At 41.6% G+C, this 25428-nt stretch overlaps 1 protein-coding gene across 4 annotated transcripts in view; it reads left to right on the forward strand.

The window, feature by feature from the left end:
- The first annotated feature begins 10143 nt into the window (after positions 1–10143).
- The window catches only part of TNRC18 (trinucleotide repeat containing 18), a 76758-nt gene continuing 61473 nt past the window's right edge, over positions 10144–25428 (forward strand). For 3 of the 4 annotated variants that reach the window (XM_089477139.1, XM_089477141.1, XM_089477142.1), the window contains exons 1-2: positions 10145–10677; positions 16353–16752. In XM_089477139.1, coding sequence (XP_089333265.1) covers positions 16536–16752 — 217 coding nt within the window. In that variant the 5' untranslated portion in view covers positions 10145–10677; positions 16353–16535. Of the gene's footprint in view, positions 10678–16352; positions 16753–25428 lie in introns of all 4 variants that reach the window. The other variant, XM_089477140.1, reaches the window with a different exon arrangement.

Here is a 25428-nt window from a genome sequence, read left to right on the forward strand (position 1 = left end):
ATGAGAACCAGTATGGTCTACTGGTTTGAGGGTTGGTCTAGGACTTTGGAGACCAGGATATGAATCCTTGCTTAGCCCTGGAAACCCACTGGGTGAGCTTGGGCAAGTCGCTCTCTCTCAGTCTCAAAGGTTGGCAAAAGCAACACGCTCTGAGCAAATCTGAGCCAATGTTTGCCAAGAAAACCTTGTGATATGAAGTCGAAGGCTTTCATGGCTGGCATCCATAACCTTGCTTTATGGTTGCCATGAGTCAGAAAGGATTTGAAGACACCCAAAAACAACAATGTTGTTTGGACTCGGTGTATGGGCTTGGTGCAGGTACTCCATCATTTATCTCTTGTCTCTTCTATCCACAAGGCAATGCATCTTGTGTATGGAGATAGACAATTGCTGGCTTTGGAAAGCTCTTGTTTTCTAGCCCAAGAAAACCTCAGCTGGCACATATTTTCCAAGTCACTGGGATCTAGGTTTTCATGTTTTTAGCCTTGCTTGCAAGTCCTCTAATCAACGGTTGCCTTGCGGGGAATAGCTTCAAACCTCTCCCTTTGCTTTTAATGTTATCTTTCCTTTTGAAACAGGCCTTTTCTTTCAAAGGCTTCATCAGCGAAGAGAAAAATCAATGTGCCAGCACCCAAAGCCCAGCCATGGTTTTCAGCACTGCAGATATCTGGGTTAAGAATGGACGCCTTTAACATTGGATCACCCACTCATCCTGCACCATTCACAAGGCAACAACACCCAAAATTGCTCAGCAAGCAGAGACTCTTCATTCTGGAAGTGCCACTCCAAGTGCTCTTTCTCCATCTACAATTCCCCTACCCACTCCATTTTGCCTTTTCTCAACCCTCCCAGGGACATACAACGGGAAAAGCAAATTTAGTTGCAGATGCATGAAGGACCAGAGAAACAGAATACACAGTCTGATAGGAGAAAAAAGCATTAAACAAAAGGGAGAACCCAACCTTGGGAATCCCACCAATGCTAGGGAATCCTGGCAAGTGTAGTTTTGTCAGGCATTTAGCCTTCTCTGCTGGAGAGCTCTGAGGCCGCAACAAACTACAGTTCCCAGGATTCCCTAGCTCTGAGCCAGGGCAGTTAAAGCGGTCCCAAACTGGATTGTTTCTGCAGTGTGTTTTGGACCTAGATGTGCACCACCAAAATAGAAAGCAGTTCTATTGATGTTCTCCTGCTAAATGGGTTAAGGCTGTTGCCAATTGCTGTATTCCAGTACTGGATGAATAGAGAGTGATTCTCATCATGCTTACTCAAAAGTAAATCATACTCAAGTCATTGGAACTTCGTAGGCAGAGCAGGCTATATTTTACAAAGTAAACTCAGATCAGCCTTGCCTCGGTGGGCTTCTTTAAATAAAACATAAATTTAAAACTTGTTACATGCCACGTTCTGTTAATCCAAGCCTTGACTGATGGAGGCCCTCCTGTGTTATTTGTTTTTATTGATGGCAAGAAATCCTGGACTTAGTGGTTAATGTTCCTTATTCAAACCAGTGTCCAACTCTAAACGGATTGACAAGAACTCCCTGGGAGTTTCAACAGTCTTGTTTCCCATCTTGTCCTGGAGATGCCAAGGAGCGACATCTATACCTGCAAAGCATGTGCTTTGCCATGTTTCTTTCTAAATCAGAATATATAAAGCCGCCTTATCTGAAGTCATTATATTTTCTCGCTCAATATTGTCTGCACCGGTGCAACTCAGAGTAGTGGTCCCTGGGCTGGTTCTGGGCCCTAACCATTGGATGCCAGTCCCTGACAAGTTTCCAGGAAAGGAAGAAAGAAGTATGCCCAGTGGGCACAAATGTAGTGCCAGTCCCTAGCACCCAGGAAAACACTCAATTATTGCCCCTTCCCGTATCAGATAGCAAAAGAAACATTGGCCTGTGCTACAATTGCTGGCAGTGATCCTCAGGGGTTTCATGTAGGGGCCTTTTCACAGGAAGGAATTGAACCCAGGACCTCTGGCAAATATTTGCTCTGGCACTGAGTCACAGCTTCTCCTCAAAGGTTTGGACCCAGTCCTGGAGAAACCCAAGTAGAGGGTTACTGGGGAGGTCCCATATTTTTTGTAACAATAGCAATTTTATTCCTGAGTCACTGGACAGATTGTGTCCAAACACACACACACCCTCACACCCTTATGATGGGACAACAGATGGATTGTTAAGTTACTTCCCACTTCCTTATGGAGACTGAAGATGCTCATTTGATGTTCAACTTGCTACCTTTGCATCCCATTGTGGTGAAGGTAAGCAGTTTCCTATGAACTTTCATCAGCTCAAAAGGTCCATTCTCCCTCTTGTTAAATAGGAAGTCTTAATCTGAAATTTGAAGGGAACAAAACACCCCTCCCATTTGATTTTGATCCAACATTTGAACCCTACAAGCATGACCCTTCAGTCAAGACAATCTGCTTTATCAAACCATTAAAATATTCTGAAGTTGCGGATGGCCTTATCTCGCAAGTGAACCGAGTGCCAAAACATTAAAATAAAATGGATTCATAATAATAATAAAAATGTTCAGGAAAGGGGTGCTGGCCTGGAATAAGGAATCGTTGCCAATGTTTGTTTCCGCAGAATGCAAGAGTGACTTTTTACACCGATGCAAAGTGTGTCAGGTGCAGGCATAGAAAGAAAAGAGCTGCATCTAAGGCTAGATCTAAGGCCTAGACAAACCGTGGGATTTTATAATCAAAGAGTGTGCAAATATTCCAGCTCTACCCCCAGAATACTGATAAGAAACTAACTTCAATTAGCAACGCCCTTGTTCCGGGCTTTTTGCTGGCAATTCACCTGCTGATAAAACGGCTGGCGGGTTTGGAGGAATGGCAGCATTGACCTTGCCCAAGGATGCCAATGCCATGTTCTGGGATTGTTTTGCTTCATTCAGTCGGGGAAAATACCTCCCTGACCCTGTTGGCACAGCTGAAGAGTCATTTTTATTGTTTATAGAGCGATCACCCATTGTGTGCAATGTTTTGCCGAGGAACAGGTTTAAAGGAATGAAAGGGAAGTCCTTGCCTCAACGCGCTCGCATACGGAAATGTCAACGGAGGGAAAGAAAGGGAGAACTTTAAGGGCCATGAAGTTAAAAAGAGAGATACATAAAGCAAAAAGGCAACCTGCTCCGGGGTGGCAGGGTTAAAATAATAACTTCTTTGTGCAGTTAAATAAGGAACGCCACACACTTTGGCTCCTTTCTTCTCAGGGACAGATTGTCTATGTGTTCATCGGCAAAGGTTTGCCAGGAGGAAAATAAAAATACTTTTGGAAACGCACCTTGTTTTCTTGTAATGTTGTAGTCCTGGCTGGTTTACACATGGCGTTTCTCTTCTTGTCGTGTGCCTTCATGGCATTTCTGATTTATCACAGGGTTTTCGTGGCCAGATGTGTTCAAAAGGGGTTTGCCTTTGCCTTCCTCTGAGGCTGAGAGTGTGTGACTTGCCCAAGCCAGGGCAGTTAAAGTGGTCTCAAACTGGATTATTTCCACAGTGTGTTTTGGACTGTGGACCCCATAAAGACTCACAGCACAGCCACAAAGGTACCAGTGCTACCATTTTAGTCTCCCCAGTATCACCATTGCAGAATAAAAAAGGAAAGAGTGTTTGCTGGCTAAACCTTCCAGGGTTTTGTTGCTAGGTTTTAATTTCAGAGATAGACCATGTCTGAGTGGCACCTGAGAAAAATCAAAGTATATTTGATGGAAGGGATGCAGGTATGAAGGTGAAGGGATCTATATAGGTGACGGGAGTCAAAAACCTATATATTGAATTCCATCCTACTTTGAAAGCAGAACTGGTCTTTCCCATGAAGCCGTCTGAAACGCGAAGCACTGCCAAAAGATCATATTGCAATTTATACCAGGGTGGACATGTTATGGGTGCGTATATGTGTTTATGTGTGGGGCGGAGTAAGATATAAACCATTCCCTCTCCTAAAAAGCATTCAGAGCTGAGATCTCCTTACTTAGACAAACTATATTTGGGTCGAGTCATTTTTCAAACCCAATGGACAAAAGGAATGCATTGCCTCCCAGCGACACCATGAAACCAAAAGATTTGCAAACTCTTTGCATGAAGACCATCGGAGTTCACAACTGACACCAAGGCTATGCTTTTCAGTGTAATGCTCTTTTAATGTTGTGAACTACTCTGGGTCCCAGTTCTTGGAAAAGAGGGGGATACAAATGATGATGATGATGATGCCACATCTCCCAGTTTATAGCAAATCCAGCCCTTCTCATACTTCCCATATCAATGAAGTCTCTCTTGCATCCGCCAACTCCAGTTTTAATTCTTTATTTTGGGCTCTCCCCACCCAAACGTCCATTTTGAGAAGAAAAGAGGGGAAACATCACTCAAGTAAAAATCAATTTAGAAGGTTATTTCCATAAACCAAGGAGCAAATGAGCCCCTTGGGGGAAACCGGGGGGAGAAACTGTTGTAGAAATGGGGAGGTATAACATGCAACAGGATTTGAGGCAGCCTTATAAAGCAAGGAAACAACTAGGCCAAGCCTTTTGATCTTGTACATGAAAAGGTTTATTGCAAAAGAAAAGTGTGTTTGTGTGTCTGAGATGGGAAGGATCGATTCTCCGCATTCCTCCCTCTACTACACTGTTCACTCCCTTTCACCCAGAAGAAATGGTAATAATACTAATACTGATACTAATAATATCTGAATGTGTTCTGGATGGAGCTCATAAAACTTCCTTCAAAGACTGCATCCACACTGCAGAAATAATCCAGTTTGACACCACTTTAATTGCCCTGGCTCAATGCTAGGGAAATCTGAGAACCGAGCCACAATTGTGGCACCGATACGGGGCCCACAACAAAACTACAACTCCCAGAATCCCCTAGCATTGAACCAGGGCAGTTAAAGCAGTGTCAAACCAGGTTATTTCTGCAGTGTGGCTGCAGTACAACTGATCTACTCTGGAGTTGTGAAAAATGGCCTCCTTTTGGTTTGCATGAAGAAGGGGGCTATGGAAACCAAAAATAGATCAAATCGCTATAAAATTCACAACCTAACAAAATATAGACTTACTCTCCAGAGAGAAAGTCACTTGTAGTAAACCTAACCCCACTCTTTGAGTAGGCATGTGCCTACTCAAAGGTGAAACCTCATAGTCTGCAATAGGGCTTACTCCCAGGTAAGTGTAGACAGGGCTGTCCCCTAAATCTTCCATCAAGGGATCTGGAAAGGGAGTAAAGTGTTAGAAAAGAGGGTGGGTGGGCCTGTTTCAAGGTTGGCATGACCTTCCACAAGTAGTAAGAAGATAGTAGGTTTACTATTAGGTGTCCCAAAAATGCCTTCAGGTTGTTTTTCTAGTAGGGAAGGAGGAGAAAAAAAATCCCAATTGAAACAAATGAAAGGGCCAGATTCAAACTCAGTGACTCTTTGAGCTCAATAGGATTTCCTTCCAAGGAGACCTATATATATATATATATATATATATATATATATAGGATTGCACCGAAAAATATAGGTTTATGTTATGCTGGTGCTTTTTAACTTCAATTCTATCTTCCACTTTGCACCCATTTTGGGGTTGCAACGGAGTCCAAATATATACGGGAAAGGATTACTTGCTTTGTAAATGATCTGTTTTAACGTCGTAGTAGCTTCATTCCTCTTTTAACGGTCACTTTTGCAAGCTTTTTCAAGATAAGACTGTAAGCTTTTTGAGTCCCAATTTTGGTACAAATAATAAAATATTAATAATAATGTTTAAAGTCATTAATCGCAAAGCTTTAAAAGAACACATCGAGAGGACTTGGGATGAGTAAACTGTGAGAGATCTAGCAGGGAGGAGGAAAAACAGAGCAAATTAGGATCACAAGGTAAATCCTTTCAGCTTCGAAGGGATCTGCTACTGAAGTGCAAAATTTTAACTTCTCTAGCTTTACTCCTTCCTTCGGAGAGCAATGGGAGCCTTTCTTGAACCCCATTTAATCATTAGAAAAGCAATTTTGGAGAGGAAAAAAGCACATACACAAATGACAAATCTAAATTTATATTGAATGGAGGGAAAGGGAAAGGGGAAAAGAAAAGGGAAAGGGACCCTTCCTCTCCCCCAAAGCTGCCTCCTAAGGACTGGATCCCCCTTTCTCCAGAGAGGGTCCCCCATTTACTCACTTGTCAAAGGGATTGTTTCCTATGTATATTGAAATGCAAAGGGTTGTTGTTGTTGTTGTGAAAGGAGTGTGAGGGATTGAAGAGCAAGTAAGTGGGTCCTCTGCTTCCTCCAGCTCCACCCAGACGACAAAATGGCTCCCATCTGCAGACTGCACCAAAGAGGAAGAAGAAAGGGAGGGAGGCGGGTGCGAAAGGGAAAGGAAAATCATCATCAGCCCTAGGTCACTTTCACTCTCTGTTTCTTTTTTTAGGTTAAACCCTGAAAGCATGAACATCGGTGCCATATTAACCTCTTCCCATTATCACCACCACCATCGTCATTATTAATTATTATTATTATTACTATTGGAGATGGGTCTCGAACCTGTGTTTCTAATACTTTTCCAGTGTGGAAAGAAGGGTAGATGGTAGAGGAAAAGGGACAGGGCTGGAGGAGGAAAAACAACCAACCCACCCAAACTAGGCACTTTTTGCATCTCCTTTTGTAGGAGGAAAGAGGTTTGGGGTGCAGTTTTTGAAAAGGTGTGTGTGTGTGCACGTGCGCGCATACACACGTATAGTCTTCCCGTGTGTGTGTGTGTGTGTGTGTATAGTCCTTCCAAATATGTGTGTGTGTGTAGTCCTTCCAGATATATACAGGTATATGTACATATCTCTCTCTCTCTCTCTCTCTCTCTTTATATATATATATATATATATATATATAGAGAGAGAGAGAGAGAGAGAGAGAGTCCTTCAAGATATATATATATATATATGTGTGTGTGTGTGTGTGTGTATATAGTTCTTCCTTTTATTATACACACATCCTAAAATCCCAATTTGCAAAGCAGCCCCCCCTTTGCTGACCCTTCCTTTGCCTGCAACCCTTCCTAACCTTTGCTGCCTCCTCTGCCCCCAAGACCCTCCTTGGGCTGGGAGGGGGCCTTTAGAAAAGTTCCTTTTTCTCCTCCTCCTCCTCCCCTTTGGAACCCCCCCCCCCAAGAAGGCTGACCCTTCCAGTCCTTCTTTCAAGTCTCCCCCTTTTCATGGGGGACAAGGAAAACTGGGGGGGGGGGGCAAAGCAAGCCCTTTCTCTCCCTGTCTTTGCATTACTTTGCCCGGGCTCTTCCTCCCTCCTGGGCTTTTACAGAAAGGAAAGGAGAAGGAAAAAGCCTCCTTTCTGCCTCTTTCCCTCCCTCGGCTTTACTCTGTGGTCCTATTTTGGGTCCTTTTTTCTCACCCTTCCCCCTCTCCCTCTGCCTCTAGGCCCCCTCCCCTTCCTCCCCAAAAAGGGGGAGCCTTGAAACTGCCACGCCAGAGCTCCAAGGGGCACTTTGAAACTGCTGCGTAGCTTCCCCCCCCCCTTTATTTTTTTACAAAACATTTACACTGGAATTAAAGGAGGACTTCGTTTCCCTCTCCCTCTCTTTTCCCCTCTTTTTCTTACTCTACACACACTCAGGGGCACACTTTCCAAAATGGGGGGTGTGCAGACCCACATTATAAAACCCCCATCCGCCTGAAAAGCCACAAAACCACACACACACACACACACACACACACATATATATAGAGAGAGCAAAAACAAGACACAGGCTCAAGGGTGCAACAAAACATATGCATATATATATATATATACACACACACACATACACAAACACACACACACATATATACACATATACATACATTTTATCTCATGTATACACATTTTATACATATATATATACACATATAATATATATTAAACATATATATTTATGTATATATGTATAATATATACTATACATCATATATATATATACACACACACACATTTTTATTTTGCAAAAACTGATATATGTGGAGATAAAAAACAAACAAAACGGATACATACATATATATATATATATAAACTTTATCTCGCCCCAAACTACAGCCTATCCTTTTCAAAAGCCACGAGACTATATATGTATGTATATATATATATGCATATTTTTATTTTGCAAAAACAGACACACGTGCAAACAAAAAAGCAAAACGTATTCAAAAACATAATATTTTATCTCATCCAAAACTACATCCCTCTCTGTTTCAAAAGCCACAAGACCATTTATATATATATATATATATATACACAAACACAAGCAAGCAAACAAGCAAACAAAAAACAAAACAAAAGGGACACAAAAAGAGTAACATTTTAATCTCATCCAAAATTGCAGCCTGGAAAGTCTTCATTTTTGAGTAAAGAGAGAAGAGGGCAATAATAATAATAATAATAATAATAATAATAATAATGATGATGATGATGATGATGATGTTTTTAATTTCCAATTTGGGCCCTTTGGAGGTCACGCATTCAAAAGCAAGGGAGAGAATGGGAAAAGACTAGGGTTAAAGTCATTTCCTTCACCTCCAGAAATATATATATATATATATATATATATATACATATATATTAAAAAAAGAGAAAGTGTATCTAAATGTGAGCCACAAGTTTGCATTTGGAGGCTTTTGCAAGAAAGTTACTGTTCGTTTTGCAAAACTAAATCGAAACAAAGTGGAAGGAAAATGCCAGTCGGTGTGTTGTTACTCTGGCTTGTGTGTGTTTGTGTTGAATCTAGTTCCTAAGGCATTGTTTTCTATATATTTATATTTTCTATATACAGTAGTTTATCGTATTATATATATATGTATTGGATGGGATTTTGGGATGGAGGACAGGTGTTGGATTTGGCGGATGATGGGCTTGACAGTGGATTTAGGGAAACCACTGCCAAGCCCATCATCCTCCCCATCTTTCCCCAAACCCAACCTCTCCACTGCTAAGCCCATCATCCTCCACTTTCCTCAAACCCAACCTTATTATTATGATTATTATTAGTGGCGTAGTGATTTGAGCCTTGGATTCTGGAGACCAGGCTTCGAATCCTGGCTCAGGATATTGTTGTTGTTGTTATTTAGAGGCCCAGTGTGGCCTCGTGGTTGAGCGTTGGACTATGGTCCTGGAGTCCGGGGTTCGAATCCTGGCTCAGATCCTTGGGCAAGAAGTCACACTCTCTCAGCCTCAGAGGAAGGCAATGGCAAAACCCTTCTGAAGAAACCTTGCCAAGAAAAGCCCATGATAGGGTCGCCATGAGTGAGAAATGACTGGAAGGCACACAACAACAACAACAAAACAACAAACAACACAGAGGAGCATGGCTGGTTTTGAACCCATGTCCTGCCTCCTTACCTGGGAATGGAGCCAGCGAGGTTGAATCTCGAGCAAAGCGTAGAGAAAGAGGACAAAAAAGAGGACAATTGCAATTTAATCTATCTATCTATCAATCATTGTTATTATTATTATTATTATTATTATTTTGCTCCAAATCTTCTCCCACCCTTTAAAACTTATTCTTGCAAACCTTTTGCACTGCCCAGACCTCTATTTTGCAAGCTTTGCAGGAGAGCATCAGAAAGAAAAGAAAAGAAAAGAAAAGAAAGAGGCAAGGACTGAAAAGAAAATCCCATTTTTAAGACCTTAAAAAATGTAGCATTTCTTTCTTTCTTTCTTTGCTCAAACAGCACCAAAAATAAGAAACCAATTAAACAAACCCCCAAAACTAAAGTGAAGCTGAAAGGGCCCTGAAAAGAAAAGAGGAAAATTAAAAAACGAGAAATTGAGCTCCTATTTTTTTGCAAAAAAGGGAAAAAAAAGAATTGTGGGAAGGGGGGAGCCTTGAAACAGCCACTGTTTCAAGGCCTCTTTGACGGAGCGAGCGGGGGGCCTTGAAACCGCCCTCCTCCTCTTTCCCATAATTGGTTTGTATAAAAAGGCTGAGTGTTTACATGAAGGTGATTGACAGCCGCCTGGACCAATGGGAGAGCCGGAATGGGCCAACCAATGATTGCAAAAGGGGGGCGGGACGAGGAGGAACAATGCTTGTTTCATGAAATTGAAAAAAATTGGATATATATTTTTCTGCTTTGCCTTTTTTCCCTTCTCTCTCTTTTTTTTCTATATATATATATATATATATATTAAACATATATATTGAAACCCATTAAAGGAGGAGAAAAAGGAGGAGGAGGAGGGCTATGTTGTAATGTCCTTCTCCTTCTCATTGCACTCTGTATATGGAGATTCAACTGGAGCAAGGCTGCTCTTGGGACCTGGAGTGGATTAATCCGGATTCTCGTGTGAACGCTTTGGGGGAGTGGATCCGGATCAAGGAGCATCTGAAAGACCCCTCTGTTTGGAGCAGGCTCTGCTTTCAAGGTGGAGGGGGACGGAGACCATGGGGGACCAGTAAAAACCAGTGCCTGATACTGGAGGAAGAGAAGAAGCAGCAGCAGCAGCAGCAGCAGCAGCATCATTCTTGCAAAATGCATGGCTTTTAGGATCTAATTTGGTTCCCAATTGCTTCTTTTTTGGGGAGGGTGGGTGGGGGTGCAAACGCAGCCCCAAAGGATGCCAAAGAAGAGGACTATATTATAGGGGAAACAACAACAACAACAAGAAGAAGAAAACACAAGAAGGGAGGAATATCCATCCCTGGAAAGGAAAGGAAAAGGTAAGAGAGGAGGAACTCTTTTGGGAGAAGTTGGGGGGAAATAACGAACTAAAAGAGGCGTTTTTCTCTCCTCTCTTGGAAGCTTTGGCTTTCCCCAAAGAAAGCCCCCCAAAATTCAAGGGGTCTGGGTTGAGTTTCTACTCCAGTTTGCTCTTCCACCCCAATATAGATACAGATATATAAGTATATAGATAGATAGGAATGGACCAGGAAAGAAATGTGGAGCCTTACTACTCTCTCTCTGAATCTGGATTTAGTTTTCACTCCAGATTTCTCTCCTCTTTTTTAGTTTTCTCACCCCAATATAAATATATCTAGATAGCAATGGATCAGGAAAGAAATTTGGAGCTTTTCTCTTTCTCTCCGGATTTAGTTTCCACCCCACATTTCTCTCCTTTTCAAAAGTTTTCCCACCCCAATATATATATATATATATATATATACCCCCCACATATATATAGTAATGGATCAGGAAAGAAATTTGAAGCCTTACTATATATGTGTGTGTGTATATATATATATATATATGGATCTGGATCTAGTTTCCACCCCACCCCAATATATATACACACGTATATGTGTGTGTGTGTGTGTGTGTGTGTGTGTGTGTGTATAGGTAATGGAACAGTAGAGAAATTTGGAGCCTATATATATATATATATATATATATATATATCTGAATTTCGTTTCCACCTCAGATTTCTGTCCTCTTTTTAGTTTCCTCACCCCAATATAGATAGATAGATAGATAGACAGAGTGATGGACCAGAAATTAAATTTGGAGCATATATACATATATGTGGATCTGGATTTAGCTTCCACTCCAGATTTCTCTCCCCTTTTCATTTCCCCCAACATATATATGTGTGTATATATATATATATATGTATGTAATGGATCAGGAAAGAAATTTGGACCCTTACTATCTATCTATGGATCTGGATTTAGTTTCCACCCCAGATTTCTCCTCTTTTCAGTTTCCCCACACATTGGGTCCTATCTATCTATCTATCTATCTATCTATCTATCTATCTGTAAGGCTCCAAATTTCTTTCCTGATCCATTACTTATAGATAGATAGATAGATAATAGATGGATCAGGAGAGAAATTTGCAGCCTTAGATAGGCTTTTCTCTCTATTCTTTGGTCACAGAAGTTACATTGGGAAGAAAAACTAAAAGAGAAAGGGGGGAATATTGCATTTTTTAAAAGCAGGATTGAAGCCTGTTTTTAATTAAAATCAGGAATTCAGCCATTTTGGGGCAGGAAAATGAAGAAGGGAAGGAAAAGTTAGGAAGATTATAAACTGAGTGTCCCCCAAAACACCAGAAACACCCATTTTTTCACCCAAAATTGGTAGATTTGTTGGAGAAGGAGTTTTTATTTTATTATGGGGTCTGTATATATGAAGCCAGGAGAATTGTAGAAGAATTCATGAAGAATGCCCCCCTTTTCCAAAACAAATAAAGGAAGGCTATGAAGGGGGATTCTGCATTCCCATTTTATATCATCATCTCCCCATTTTAAAGAGAAGATTTTTCTCTGATGGAAACCAATGTGGCCAGTCTCTTTATTTTTAGGAAACCATTCATTATTTAAGGGTTGGGTTTTAGCAAATTATGGTTTTACTTTAGGAAAACTGAATCAACCCCTTTTTAAAATCTTGTGGGATTCTCCCCACCAAGGATTGGGATTGGGATTGAGATGGGTTTTTTTTCTTTTAATCTGATAAAAAGCCAGTGATCGGTTTAACTAAACCCAGATTAAAGGGAGAAACTCTCAGTTAAATCTAGTTAAAGGACCTCTTTATTTTTATTTTTTAAACAGGAAAAACAAAACCTGGAGCTAAACTCCAGTGTAATTTTTTTCCCTTCCTTGGATTAATTGAGAATTTTAATTTTGGGGTTTTATACAAGTGATTTAGGAAGGAAAAAATATCAAATTATTTCGCTTTTTAAAAAAAGAAAAGTGGGTCTTTTCTCCCTCCTTTAGGTCTCTATTTCACTCCTTTCTTTTTTTAAGGAGCAAAATGTGAGGATTTAGGGGAAAAAATTAAATTATTTCACTTTTAAAAAATGTTTCCCCCCCCCCTCCTTCCTTTAGGTCTCTATTTCACTCCTTTCTTTTTAGGGAGCAAAATGTGAGGATTTAAAGGAAAATATTAAATTATTTCACCTTTTAAAAAGTGTTTATTTTTTCCCTCCTTTAAGTTTCTCTATTCTATCCCTTTCTTTTTTTTTAGGGAGGATTTAGGAAAAAAATATTAAATTAATTCATTTAAAATAGTGTTTTTTCCCTCCCTCCTTTAGGTCTCTGTTTCACTCCTTTCTTTTTAGGGAGCAAAAATGTGAGGATTTAGGGAAAAAACATTAAATTATTTCACGTTAAAAAGTGAGGTTTCTTTCTTTTAGGTTTCTCTCTTCCACACTTTTCCCCTTTTTTTAAAAGGGAATAAAATAAAAGGATTTAAAGGAAAAATTCAAGCCTGGGAAAATTCAAACTTTTAATTCTTTAGATATTTTAAAACGATGTTTGCTTAAAAAAAAATATGAACCCAAAAAAAACCCCAAATTAAAAATGTTAGATTTGGAAGCCATTGAATCATTTGGATTTGGAGAAAGTAGGACTGGATCTATAGCCTTTACTAAGGAGTAGATCCATTGCAGTTAATGAGATTTACTTCTTGAGTAGACATGGATGGTTTCTGGAATATACATATATTTTTAAGGAATGAATTTTATTCCTTACCTAATGTTTTTGAGACCCATTCCCCATTCTTTGTATTTTCAAGCCCATTTTAATGGCATTGAGTGCTGTGCCACTCCCTTACTCGGGAGTAAATTTCCATTGGAAGCAATGGGTTTACTTTAGAGTAGGCTTAAATCTAGGCTTGAGCCCTTATATTGAAAGAAAGGCAGGATATACTTACTACTACTACTAATAATAATAGATTTAAAGGTTTAGGGAGTTGGAAAAGGAAGATTTTAAAGAAAATGGTCTCTGGTTGAAATAATGAACATTGAAATGGCTTCACAGCTTAAAATAAACCATTGCAAAAAACAAATCTCCATTTTTAACTCCTCTCTCTAAAGATATTTGAACAAAAAGTCAGTTTCAAAGGTCTTTGTTGGCTGGAAGGAGGACAAAAAGGGTAAACATTAAATGCTTTTTCAGGGTTAAGATGCTGATAAGATGTGCTTATTTTTCACTTCAGGGTGGCAAGGAAAACCTTCCCCCTCTCCATTTTTATTTGCTTTACCCACAACTGATAAGATGGAAAAGAGGGAAATATAATTATTAGCAACTATATATATATATATATATATATATATATCCCCATGGGGTGTATCTTTCTTCCCTTTTGAAGATCTCAAGAAGAATTGATGACAAAAATATACACCCCCTTCCAAAAACAAACAAACCCCAAATACAATGTAATATAAATAGGGCTGTAATATAAATATAAGTGGATATAAATAAATAAATAAATAAATGCCCATTTTTAAAAGAGAGAAAACAGATTATTATTTTTCTCCTCCTCTTGGTGGAAAAAAATATATATATGGCCAGTATCTTTATTTTAGGAAATCTAAATCTTTATTTAGGGTTGGTTTTTTGTTTTCTGTTTAGGAAATTATAGTTTTTATTTTAGGGTTGGTTTTTAGGGAAAGGGATATTTGGATTGCTCAATGGCCTCACACAGTGTTCCCCCCATAAATCCTTCAATATATATATATATATATATATATATGGATGGTTGCTCATTGGCATCAAACTGTGTTCTCCTTTCTCTCTCTCTCTCTATATATATATATATATATGAGGCCAATGAGCAACCATCCATATAGATAATGAAAGGTGTGTGTGAAATATACCTTTCATTTTATATATATGGATGGTTGCTCATTGGCCTCACACAGTGTTCCCACACACACACACACACACACATATCTAACCCATGTATAGGTCTACTCAAAAGTAGAGCCCCTTTGGTACACAATTTCTGAGGTAAAATGTTGCAGATGTTGCAAAAGGCACACAATTTCTGAGGTAAAAAATGTCTGGAAAAAAGCTTCAGTGAGTGAGAAAAAAGGAGGTTTTCCTTCCTCGTTTCTCGGATCGGGGCCGCGGGAATGGCTGCCATTGCTGCCATGGGAATGCCACCTTCCATACTTTCCCCCTTTTTAATAAAAGAGGGGTGGCTGTGACCCCATCTTTGAACCCCCCTAAGTCCCAAACATAAACATAAACATAAACATTTCCCCTCATGAAAGCTGGGAGACTTTCTTAACCTTGTAAATAATGCTGCAAAAGGCCTAGATGGATACATCCCTTTACTATAGATAGAGAGATATCTATCTATCTATCTATCTATCTATCTATCTATCTATGAAATAGATATCTCTATCTATCTATATACTGTGTATCTCTTCCCCCCTCTCTCTCTATATGGTAGAGTCCAAGTTAGATTGGGTTTTATTGGGGGGGACTTTGAACCCCAATTTCTTCCCAAAATCATACATATTTCCCTCATGAAGCCTTGGCTTTCTCCACCTGGTGAATAATGTTGCAAAGGGCCTAGATGGGCAGATTCCTTTACTATATATTAAATATATATATGTATTAAAAGGCGGGAGGAATCCAGGTTGGGTTGTGGTTTTTTTGGGGGGGGCATCTTTGAACCCCAATTTCTTCCCAGAACTTTACATATTTCCCCCATGAAGCCTAGGCTTTCTTCACCCTGCTTTGCAAACAGTGTTGCAAAAGGCCTCGATGGATATGTTCTCATGAACATTGCCCTCACCAACCCTAAATATCCTTGTAAATAATGTTGCACAAGGCTTGGGTACATTCCTTTACAGTATATTATATGTGTGTGTGTGTGTGTGTTTAAAAGGTGGAAGGAGTCCAGATTGGGGTGTGGTTTTTTTGGGGGGGAATCTTTGAACCCCATAGTAAATAATGTTGCAAAAGGCTTAGATTTCTTTACAGTATGTGAAATATATTTAAAAGGTGGAAAGAGTCCACATTGGATTTATTGGGGTTCTTTTTTTGGGGGGGGGTAAATGAGAAAATGGAGGGGGTTCCCAAAATGTCATTAAAAAGAGCCTCTTTCCTTCCCCAGAGGGAGACCCCCTTTCTTTAGGGGGTCCTTTCATTGCTCCCCATCTTTCAGTGTCATGTGCCATCATCTCTGAATAGTCTTTGCCCCTCTTCTTTCCTTCCCCAAAGGGACCCCTTTCCTGGGTGGGTCCTTTTCATTGCTCCCCATCTTTCAGTGTCCGGTTCCATCATGTCTGAATGGTCTTTCCCCCTTTCTTTCCTTCCCCAAAGGGATCCCCTTTCTTGGATGTGTCCTTTTCATTGCTCCCTATCTTTCATTGCTCCCCATCTTTCAGTGTCCGGTTCCATCATGTCTGAATGGTCTTTCCCCCCTTCTTTCCTTCCCCAAAGGGATCCCCTTTCTTGGATGTGTCCTTTTCATTGCTCCCTATCTTTCATTGCTCCCCATCTTTCAGTGTCCGGTTCCATCGTGTCTGAATGGTCTTTACCCCCCTTGTTTCCTACCCCAAAGGGACCCTCTGTCTCTGGGTGGGTCCTTTTCCTTGCCCCCCCCCCCCTTCCATTGCCCTGTGCCATCATGTCTGAATGGTCTGTTTCTCCCTTCTCTCCAGGAAAAAGAAGAGCCAACCCCGCCTGGAGGAGCCCCTCAGCCCCAAGGCAGGCAAGGAGGCACCCAAGCTAAAGGAAGATGATGGTGGAGCCCAGGCCCAGGCTGGGGCACTGCGGAGGGGTCCAGAGCCTTTGAGTCTGGGGGCGAGAGGTGGAAGGCATCCCCGGAGCCCCGCTTGCAGAGGATGGATGGAAGAGACCTGGGGGCCCCGCGCTCGGTCCACGTCCCCCTGCCACTCCTCTCTGGGCTGGCCATGGAGAGCCACCACCGGGTGGCTGCTGCTGCTGGGGCGGCTGCTGCTGCCCGCCTGGCACCCTTGGCGGCAGCAGGGCTCCCACCGGGCCCCTTGGCCCCCGGGAAATACCTTGCCGCCTCTGGCATCAACCTGCATTCCCACCCGGGTAAGTGAAGCCCTCGCTTTTGGGGGTGTGTCTGGGGTGTTTTCTGATCTGGAACCAAGGTAAACCACAAGCATATGTGTATGCACAGTATATATCCAGGTTATATATTGTATGTATGGAGGCTACTAAATAACTCATAAGAATATGTGTGTGCACAGTATCCAGGTGATATATTGTCTGTATGCAGCCTACGTCTATAGATGCTATATAACCCTATACAAGAATGCCTGTGTGAACACTATATATCCAGGTTATATATTGTCTGTATGTAGCCTATGCCTATAGATCTTACATAACCCATAAGAATATTATTAATATGTGTGTGTACAGTATATATCCAGGTTACATAATGTTTGTATGTAACCGATGCACAGTATGTATTTTGTGTGTTGGGGGGGTTGCTTGCTGGCACCTTCAAGTTGCCTGTTGAATTTGATAGGGTTTTCTTAGGCAAGGAGGTGGTCCTTGAAATATAGTGATATTCAGATAGCCAACTGATATTCAGTTGGAGGTCTCCCATCCAAATACTTAGCGAGGGCTGACTCTGCTTAGCTTCCAAGATCAGACAGGATCTGGTGCCTTTAGAGTATTTAGGGGTGTGTGTGTGACACACACACATGTATATGTGTGATTAAAAAGCATACCGATAGTGCACACACACACATTGTGTGTGTGTATCTTCTATCTACTATAGGGCTCAGTTTCATCTTTGGCAATGAAAGAAAGTAGAAGCGGAAACGTGTTGCTTTTGAAACATATTTAAAGTTCTGTTTGTTAGTCACTTCTCTTTCTGTGTGTGTGTGTGTGTGTGTGTATTTGTGTGCTTTCAAGTCGCCTGTCTTATGGCTACCCCATGAATTTCATAGGGTTTTACATGCATGTATAATAAAGGATGTATACTCTTTCGATACACACAATATATATCGGTATTATATAGGATCTATAAAATCCTATACAGCCCTCCTATGACTGTGTGTGTGTGTGTGAGTGTGTGTGTGTGTGTGTGTGTGCACATATGTGTATACATGCCGCCCCATTCCTCACAGACAGCCAGGGAAGATAGATACAGATAGGTTTGTAGACTCTTCCGAAAGCTGTCCTGCTCACGTTTCCAGGTCTCTTGGATCTTTGGGCCCCAGTTTATTTTGTCTCTTCCCCCACAATCTGTTTTGCCTCCCGGCTGTAAGCCCCAGAGATCACAGTCCTCCTCCTTCCAAACAGTTCAGGCGTTTTTCCTATTTGGCTGCCTGACAAACCGAAGGGGGTGAATCTCTGTGTTTGAATTCTGTACACATGCAGCCATCTGCTATTTTATGTAAGTTCCTGGAGTCCATACATCCTTTTAGACACAGAGAGAGAGAGGGAGAGCATTTTCCAGGATAACACCTCCATAAAACAGCCTCTTTTCACCTGGCGCTTCAACAGTCTCCCTTTTTGTTCCCCAAAGAGCAGATGGGTTCTTGGAAAGTCTCCCCCTGCAACCAAAGGCTCCCCCCAAAACCACACTCCCATTTTCACAAATGCCAGAGAATCGATTTCCAGAAGGCAGCCTAGAAGCAGGCATTGGGACCATGTGAAAAGAGATCTAAAGAATCCTTGACTTTGGGGGAAGGAGGAAGTGTAAGCCAGTTTTGATCTGACAGTCAGAAAATAGGTTTTGCCTTTGTACGTGGCATTTCATAAAACGCGGTGAAAGAAAACCTTTCCCCTTTAAGACCTGGCAAATGAGAGAGGAGCATATATGTGATATTTCCAAGTGTATACAGTTTTCCTTTTGCTCAGTGGTCCCCAAACTGCGCCCTTTATTCAGCTCAACCTTTCACTGGTGTCTTTTATGGTGAAGCCCAAGCAGCGCTTGGTTGGCGTTGGATGGATTGATTCTAGAAGTTGTCCTCTGTTTTCTTTTGGATTCCCATTAATCCTTGTGGCTGGAGTCTTTATCTGGTTCCCTCTCCTTTGCGTTGCATTCAATGTTCTAGCCCTTGAGATTTAGTTATATTTTCCACCGAGATGGAAATGGAGGGTATTTTGGGAGGCGGGGGTTTCGGAGGTACAGTAAGTCTGGCCCTGTTCAGCGAAACCTTTTGGCAGCCCTGCCAGAGTTTTTATGGCTGTTTCAGAATTGCAAGTCTTGCTAACAGCTGGTTGAGGATGTATTTTTAAACCCTCTTTTTCCATTGACCCTCTCCCCTTTAAAATAACATCCAAAAAGAAACCCCCACCCAGCAACCTTTGAAAGAGGTCTGTTTTTGGACAGCTTGGAACCTTAGTAGAAAAGAGAGGTTTTTGCAAGAGGATCCTAGGAGTGTTTCTGCATGGCTGCTTCAGATTTCAATGGAGGGAGGTTGCTGTTTGGATCTAAACAAATGCCAAAGGAAATTGTAGTGTGTGTGAGTGTGTGTTTGTGGGTGTGTTTGTGGGTGAAGGGAAGGCAATGTCACCCTCTCCTTTCTGAACCTGGGCTGCTTTTAAAATAACCATTCTATTGTCTTTCCAAAGTCTGTTTATCTTGTTGACCATGAGGTCTTGCCATAGAAATGGATGGCTATCTTTGGTTGTTTCCCAGTGTTTTCCGGGTTAAACGAAAGTGCTTTTTAAAAACTCAGTCGAAAAAGCGAAAGAAGAAGTCTTTCTTTAAAAAAATTGCTGTCAGTCTTTTTTGGGGGAGAAAAAGAGACACTTATTAATAATGTGGTCCAAGAAGATCTGGCGTTTTCCTACATAGACCAACAAGGCATAACCAATGCTTCGTTTCTTGTTTTAAACAGTCTAGGCCTTCAATGGAATGGGAAAAAATAAGCCTATACAGTGGTCTACATCTTTCTTTTTGAATGTCCCTCCCCTCCTTCACATCTTGTAATTCATTGTGAGAAGTGGGCCATAAAAGCAAAGGCGCAGGGATGTGTGAGCGTGATTCAAAACAGATGAAGGATTCTAAAGTTTCTCCGAAAGGGCTTGTTGCGCCAGACTTCTTTCAAAGGCTTTGGAGGGGGGTTGTGGCGAGGAGGGCGCATGGTGAGCATGACTTGGAGAGCATGAATGCTTAGACAGAACCTCTTTTCAAAATGGTCGGGAGGCATGTCTACACTTTCGCTCCAGATAGATTTTTGCGGTTAGCGCTGCCTTGCAAAGAGATTTTGTGCAGAAGCTGAGCAGCAGTTGGAAGGAAGATCTTTTACATTGATATATATATATATATATACATATATATAGAGAGAGACAGAAAACTTGCACATATAGGAAACCTCACCTTCCACACCCCTCGAAGGCCAGAAGAAAAATCCATTTTCAACTTTAAACACCCCCCTTCCCTCTAAGATCTTCAGGCCTATTCCGCCTCTCTATTAAGAACAAACCATTTTCTGTTGGAGTTGCTCACCTCCTCCCTCCATTAGACTTTTGTTTCAAGATGCTCAGTTCACAAACCCACCCAAGAGTATGGGGTTTAAAAAAGAAAACCAAGCAGCCAACCATTTGCAGATGTGCGGCGCTCAGCTCCAAGATGAGAAAAATGTGCCTTCCGCCACCCCACCCTGAGACTCTGGAACTCAAATTGAGCAACTTTCCAGGCCTTTGTGTCCATTGGTGCTGAAGTTGGGTTGTGAAGCTGAATGTGCAAATAGTCCACACACCCCTCCAGTACAATGTGTGTGTGTGTTTGTGTGTCTCTCTCTCTCTCTCTCTCTCTCTCTGTGTGCCTTCTCCCCAACCTCCCCCCTCCAGGGTTAAAAACAAAAAACCAGACTGGGCGTGGATAGGTGATCTGGAGTTTACTTTAGGGGTTGGTTGGGTGACAAGTTTTGCAATAGCGAAACCTGCTTCTCCTCTCTTTGCCTTCCTGGAATGAATGGCTTTGAAATTTTGCAAACTCGATTTGCCAACATCTGCGAAGAAGGAAGCGGGGTTGCATTGAGAGGGAAGATTTATTGGCTTTTCAAATAGGTGGCACCGCCAATTTTCCAGGTGCTAAAACAAGAGGTGTAGAATGAAAAGCAATAAAACTAAGCACATGAGCAAACACCCCTTTTATTTAACATCCCTCCCTCCAAACAACCTCCCTCCCTATACAACCCCTTCCTTCTAGAGGAATCTCTAATCTTTAGTTGGGGGGGAGAATCAACCCATTGTCCAGGCAAACATAAGCTGCACGTAACACTGGGGTTTATTTTAACAGGGCTATTTTAGCATGTAAGTCTTTCTGGAGGCATTGTAGCTTATATATTTAGCCTATTCATAACTGTTTTCTCCTCTGCGATTGCTCTTATGTTGGCTGCCTGTTCTTCACCTATCTCTCTTTCTGGGGTGTTCAGAGCCAGGGTCTGAATAAGGAGATTGCCTGGTGCCACAATAAACTACAATTCCCAAGATTCCCTAGCACTGAGCCAGGGCAGTTAAAGCACTCTCAAACTGGATTATTTCTGCAGTGTGTTTTGGACTCCCCCCTCCCTTTCCATTCTCTAGTATGTACCAAGTTTACAGAATTGGAGAGGCTTTATATATATTTATATATACAAACCTGTACCTCTCAAAAGGAAGACCATCTTATGCTTCAACCTGTATAATATTTTCCTTAGTGATAGCTGCAGTTCTACTTGTGGACCCAACCCAGAGACATTTTGCAAGGAAGGGTATATATATCCCACGTCTGCATGTTAAAAGAAAGATAAACACCTAGAGAGGATTATGGTAGGCGTGGATGTGTGCATGTATGGTATTTTCTTTTCCATACACACCAATCTTTCAGCAGATACATAAGCATTCATCCAAGGTATGGTCTGGAAGGTATATCATGCCACACCTCTGCTGAACTTAACATGCATAGGTGCTTCAATGGGGAGCATTTGTTATTTTAAAAAGTGTGGGTAGTAGGTAGAAGCCAGGCTGCCCTGAGTCCTCATGCCTTTGTGGTCCAACCACAAAAGGACTGCAAAGCCTGCCTGTTCACATCGGAACCTGCTCCACTTTTGGAGGCCCTCTTCAGAAGCTCTGCTCAGAGTTTCCTCTCTTCAGAGCCAAGGTTGGTGACAACTGGAGACCAGGGCTTGGAAACGTTACTTTTTAAAAGGATGACAACTTCCAGGATGCCCCAGCCAGCAATGGTCAGGTGCCAGTCTGGATGGAAGATTCTCAGAATTGCATTACAAGTCATGTTTCTAAGCATTGTTGGAGATGGGGTCTTTTCTGTGGTGGTGCTCCAGTTATGGCATTTCTTCCCCCTTATGGCACCAAGGCCCAAAACCATCATCATTCGCTTAGGTTTTAAGGAAAACTTGAAATGACAACAGCTGAGAATAGTATGCTCATGTTGTATGTGGCAATCTGCCTAGGTGTTGATGTCTATTGTATCGCTGAATGCTGCTGCCTTGGAGTTTTTGCATTTGAAGAATGAGGGCAGTGGTGATGATGGGGAGTCAGGTGAAGAAGATGTATAACCTTAAATGTGGGAATCCTGCAGCCATCTAAGTGTCATTGGACTGCAACTCTCATCTTTTCTCAACAAGGGCTTTGCTGTCTAGGGCTACTAGGAGTTGCAATCCAACATCTGGATGGCTGTGTGATACTTATCCTGGTTTATCTTATAATGAAGGAAAACGCTTTGGGATGGAGTAGCAAATATGTGAATAGACACAGGGCCTGTGTGTTGCAGGGATCATAGGGTGAAGGTTTGCAATGTGTCTTTGTATGTAGAAACCACCACCCCATGCAACAGTGTTGTAAGTGTATGTTGTTACTCTTATTTGCTGTCATGTTGGCCATCACTAGATCAATCCTATGAATGAGAAACCTCCAGGAGCCCTGGGCACCATCCACACTATTTGTAGTGAGATATTTAACCTTCTCTATCAGAGAGCTCTGATGCCATAACAAACTACAAATCCCATGATTCAGTAAGCATTGAGCCATGGCACTTAGTGTGCCTTCAAATTGGATTATTTCTGCAGTGGGGATGCAACCCTTGTCATTCACAGCCCTGCGCAGGTCTTGCAAACTCAGGATAGGCATGTCTTCCTTGACTGAATCAAACCACTTGTAGTGAGGTCTTCCTCTTCTCCTCCTGCCTTCCACTTTACCACTCAACACTCAAACCACTCTACCACATTATTTCTATATCTAATTGCTGTATTTTCATTCCCTTAGGAACTTTTGCTTAAACTCTGTTTCTAAATACACAACCAAAGTGTATTTCTATAATTTGGGGACTGTAGGGAAATTTAATTGAAGGAACAGGTTTCCTATGGGTGGGCAGTGCCTTCATTTGGACCCCCACCATAGCTATACAGCTGTTGCTATACCTATGCAAGATCCAGTTAGTCCTGGTTCGGTCCTTCATTTCTAATAAATACCCTGTTTTACCAATAGCATAATGCCATGGGTTTTTTAGTGCAGCTTATTGTATACTCTGGGCTTGAAAGATCTTTGCCAGGGAAATCTTGTCTTTAGGGATTTTGGCTCCTTTCCATTGAGGGAGTGGGGTGTGGATGGAAATTGCTCTGCTGGTATAAAGCTCACCAGCAGCTGTCTCTTCTTTTCCTGTTATTTTTTTTAATGTTGACTTTTCAGGAATACCAGCTTGTAAAAGTCTGGGGTGCGGAACAGGCAGTCCTTTGTATGGGCAGTTATAAAGTAGCCCCACCTCTCTGTACAGGGCTTTAGAGCTGTGAATAATGGAGAGACAGGAGGGGAATAAATGTCAAGGTGAGCAGGAGGCTATTTTACCTTCTTGGCTTGGGAGCTGGAGCAATGGATAGCTCTCCCCTCCACGCACATTGCCTACTAATGGGGCTTTCCATTCAGGCTAATGGAGTTCCTAGCCCACATGCCTGCATATACCTGAATGTTAGATCTTTGGGATGCAGCATTGCAGCTGAAGGAGGGTATTGTGTGGGGACACAAGGGTTTATTCACATTACACAATTGTAGTGCTATGCTACCCCCTCTGGAGTTGTCCACCCACCATTCATTTCCTCAGAGCAAAATAAAGCAGTCTTCTGCAGCCTTGGGCTTAGTCACACTATGCATTTACAGCATTGTCATTCCACTTTAACTGCCATGTGGAATCCTATGGGATTCCAGGATTTGTCATTGATCTAGAGCTCTTTGGTTGAAAGTTTAGAATGCTTTCCCCCTAAACTGTAATTTTAGCCATGGCAGTTAAAGTGGAGTCATAGTGCTATAACTGTATTGGCTTCAGGAAGGGCAGCATAAAATGTAGGAGCTGCAATGTGTTGAGGACAGCCTACAAAGTATTTTATGTCACATTCACTGTAGGCGAGAGGGAAGGATTAAATGTGTGACTTCATTCCATCAAGCTTTGCCCTCATCAGTAAATGCCTGACTCTAGAGGTGTGTGTTTGCCCTTCTATATAAAGCGCTTGCAACATGTCCAGTTTTCTCAACTTCTTCTGACCACATCAGCTGTTTTTGCAGCAGCACCAATTTAACATTTTTATACCCTGCCTTGCCCCTAAAGGTGGCTAAAAAGCCAAAAAACAACTGCAACCTAGTTAAAAACATATGAAGGAGCAACATTAAAGTAGAATTAAACTATCAACTGCACTGAAGACAATTTCAAAGGTACAAGTAAATGTGGCAAAGCAATTTTTTAAAAAAAGCACAATGAAAATAGTACATAGCAAAAAGTCAGGAGTGATATGAGACTGGCATAAAACTTAAAAATAGCCCTCTAAAAATGACTTCCATTATAACTTCCAGTGACTTCCATTTAAAAGAAACTGCAAAACATAGTAAGTACAGTAAATGTTGCTAATTGCACTAACAATGTGACTCAAATGTGACATTACTTCTGGAAATGTAACTTTGTTCTGCTTTTATTGCTAAAAGTAACCTAGTCTCATTGGTAAATAGGAATTTAAAAAGGAATGAGGAGCACCAGTTACTTTTCAAACAGTGGAATGGGTGATAACAGTGACTTCCATTTTAAACAATGTAGCAGGTAATGGGGATGGCTTGCTTTTAAAAAGTAACTTTTTAGAGTTTCGAGGAAGTAGATCTCATTTCTTTTCTTGTTGTCTCACCCCCTGAGGAAATGAAAAAAGTTTATTGAGAAGCTGGGAATGAGTGAGAAGAGTCTTTCTCTGGGTTTTGTCATGCAGTGCCCACAGACTTAACCCATTCATTCATATGTTTATTTCTGTGATGCCATCAGTGGCCTTAAAAGTCTAAAAAGGTGAATGGTTAGGTCTCTGTCCTAAGGTTTTTCCAATCTACAACAGGTTTACCACTCTTTGAAGCCAATGAAGTAAATCTACATGACTATGCAAAGAGAAGTAGACACATCAGACCATTAAATCCAGAATCTCAAATGGCCCAACTGCACCACTTTGGAAGCAAGAGCCTTTATTCCAGTCACGTCTGCTTTGACTGATGTACAGTAGAGTGTGAATGCTTACTAGGAAGCCAACAAGGAGAATATTTGGCACAGGAACACAGCCATAACTGTGATGTCCTTACCAGCCTTGCTCAAAGCAAAAGGATGGGCCAGAGAGCACAGACAGGGTGAGCCTTTGAAAAACCAAAGGCTGTCTCTGAAGGATGGGCTTAGCTGGTCAACTGTGGTGACTCTGCAGGGCTTCCAGGTAACTGGGAAAGGAGAAGGTTTTGTCCTTTGTGGGAATAGCTCTGTTCTCTTGCCTCCCCTCCCTGCTGGTTAAGCAG

Source organism: Sceloporus occidentalis, unplaced genomic scaffold (assembly GCF_023333645.1).
Source record: "Sceloporus occidentalis isolate IW3139 unplaced genomic scaffold, rSceOcc1.0.p SCAF_10, whole genome shotgun sequence".
Taxonomy (NCBI): domain Eukaryota; kingdom Metazoa; phylum Chordata; class Lepidosauria; order Squamata; family Phrynosomatidae; genus Sceloporus; species Sceloporus occidentalis.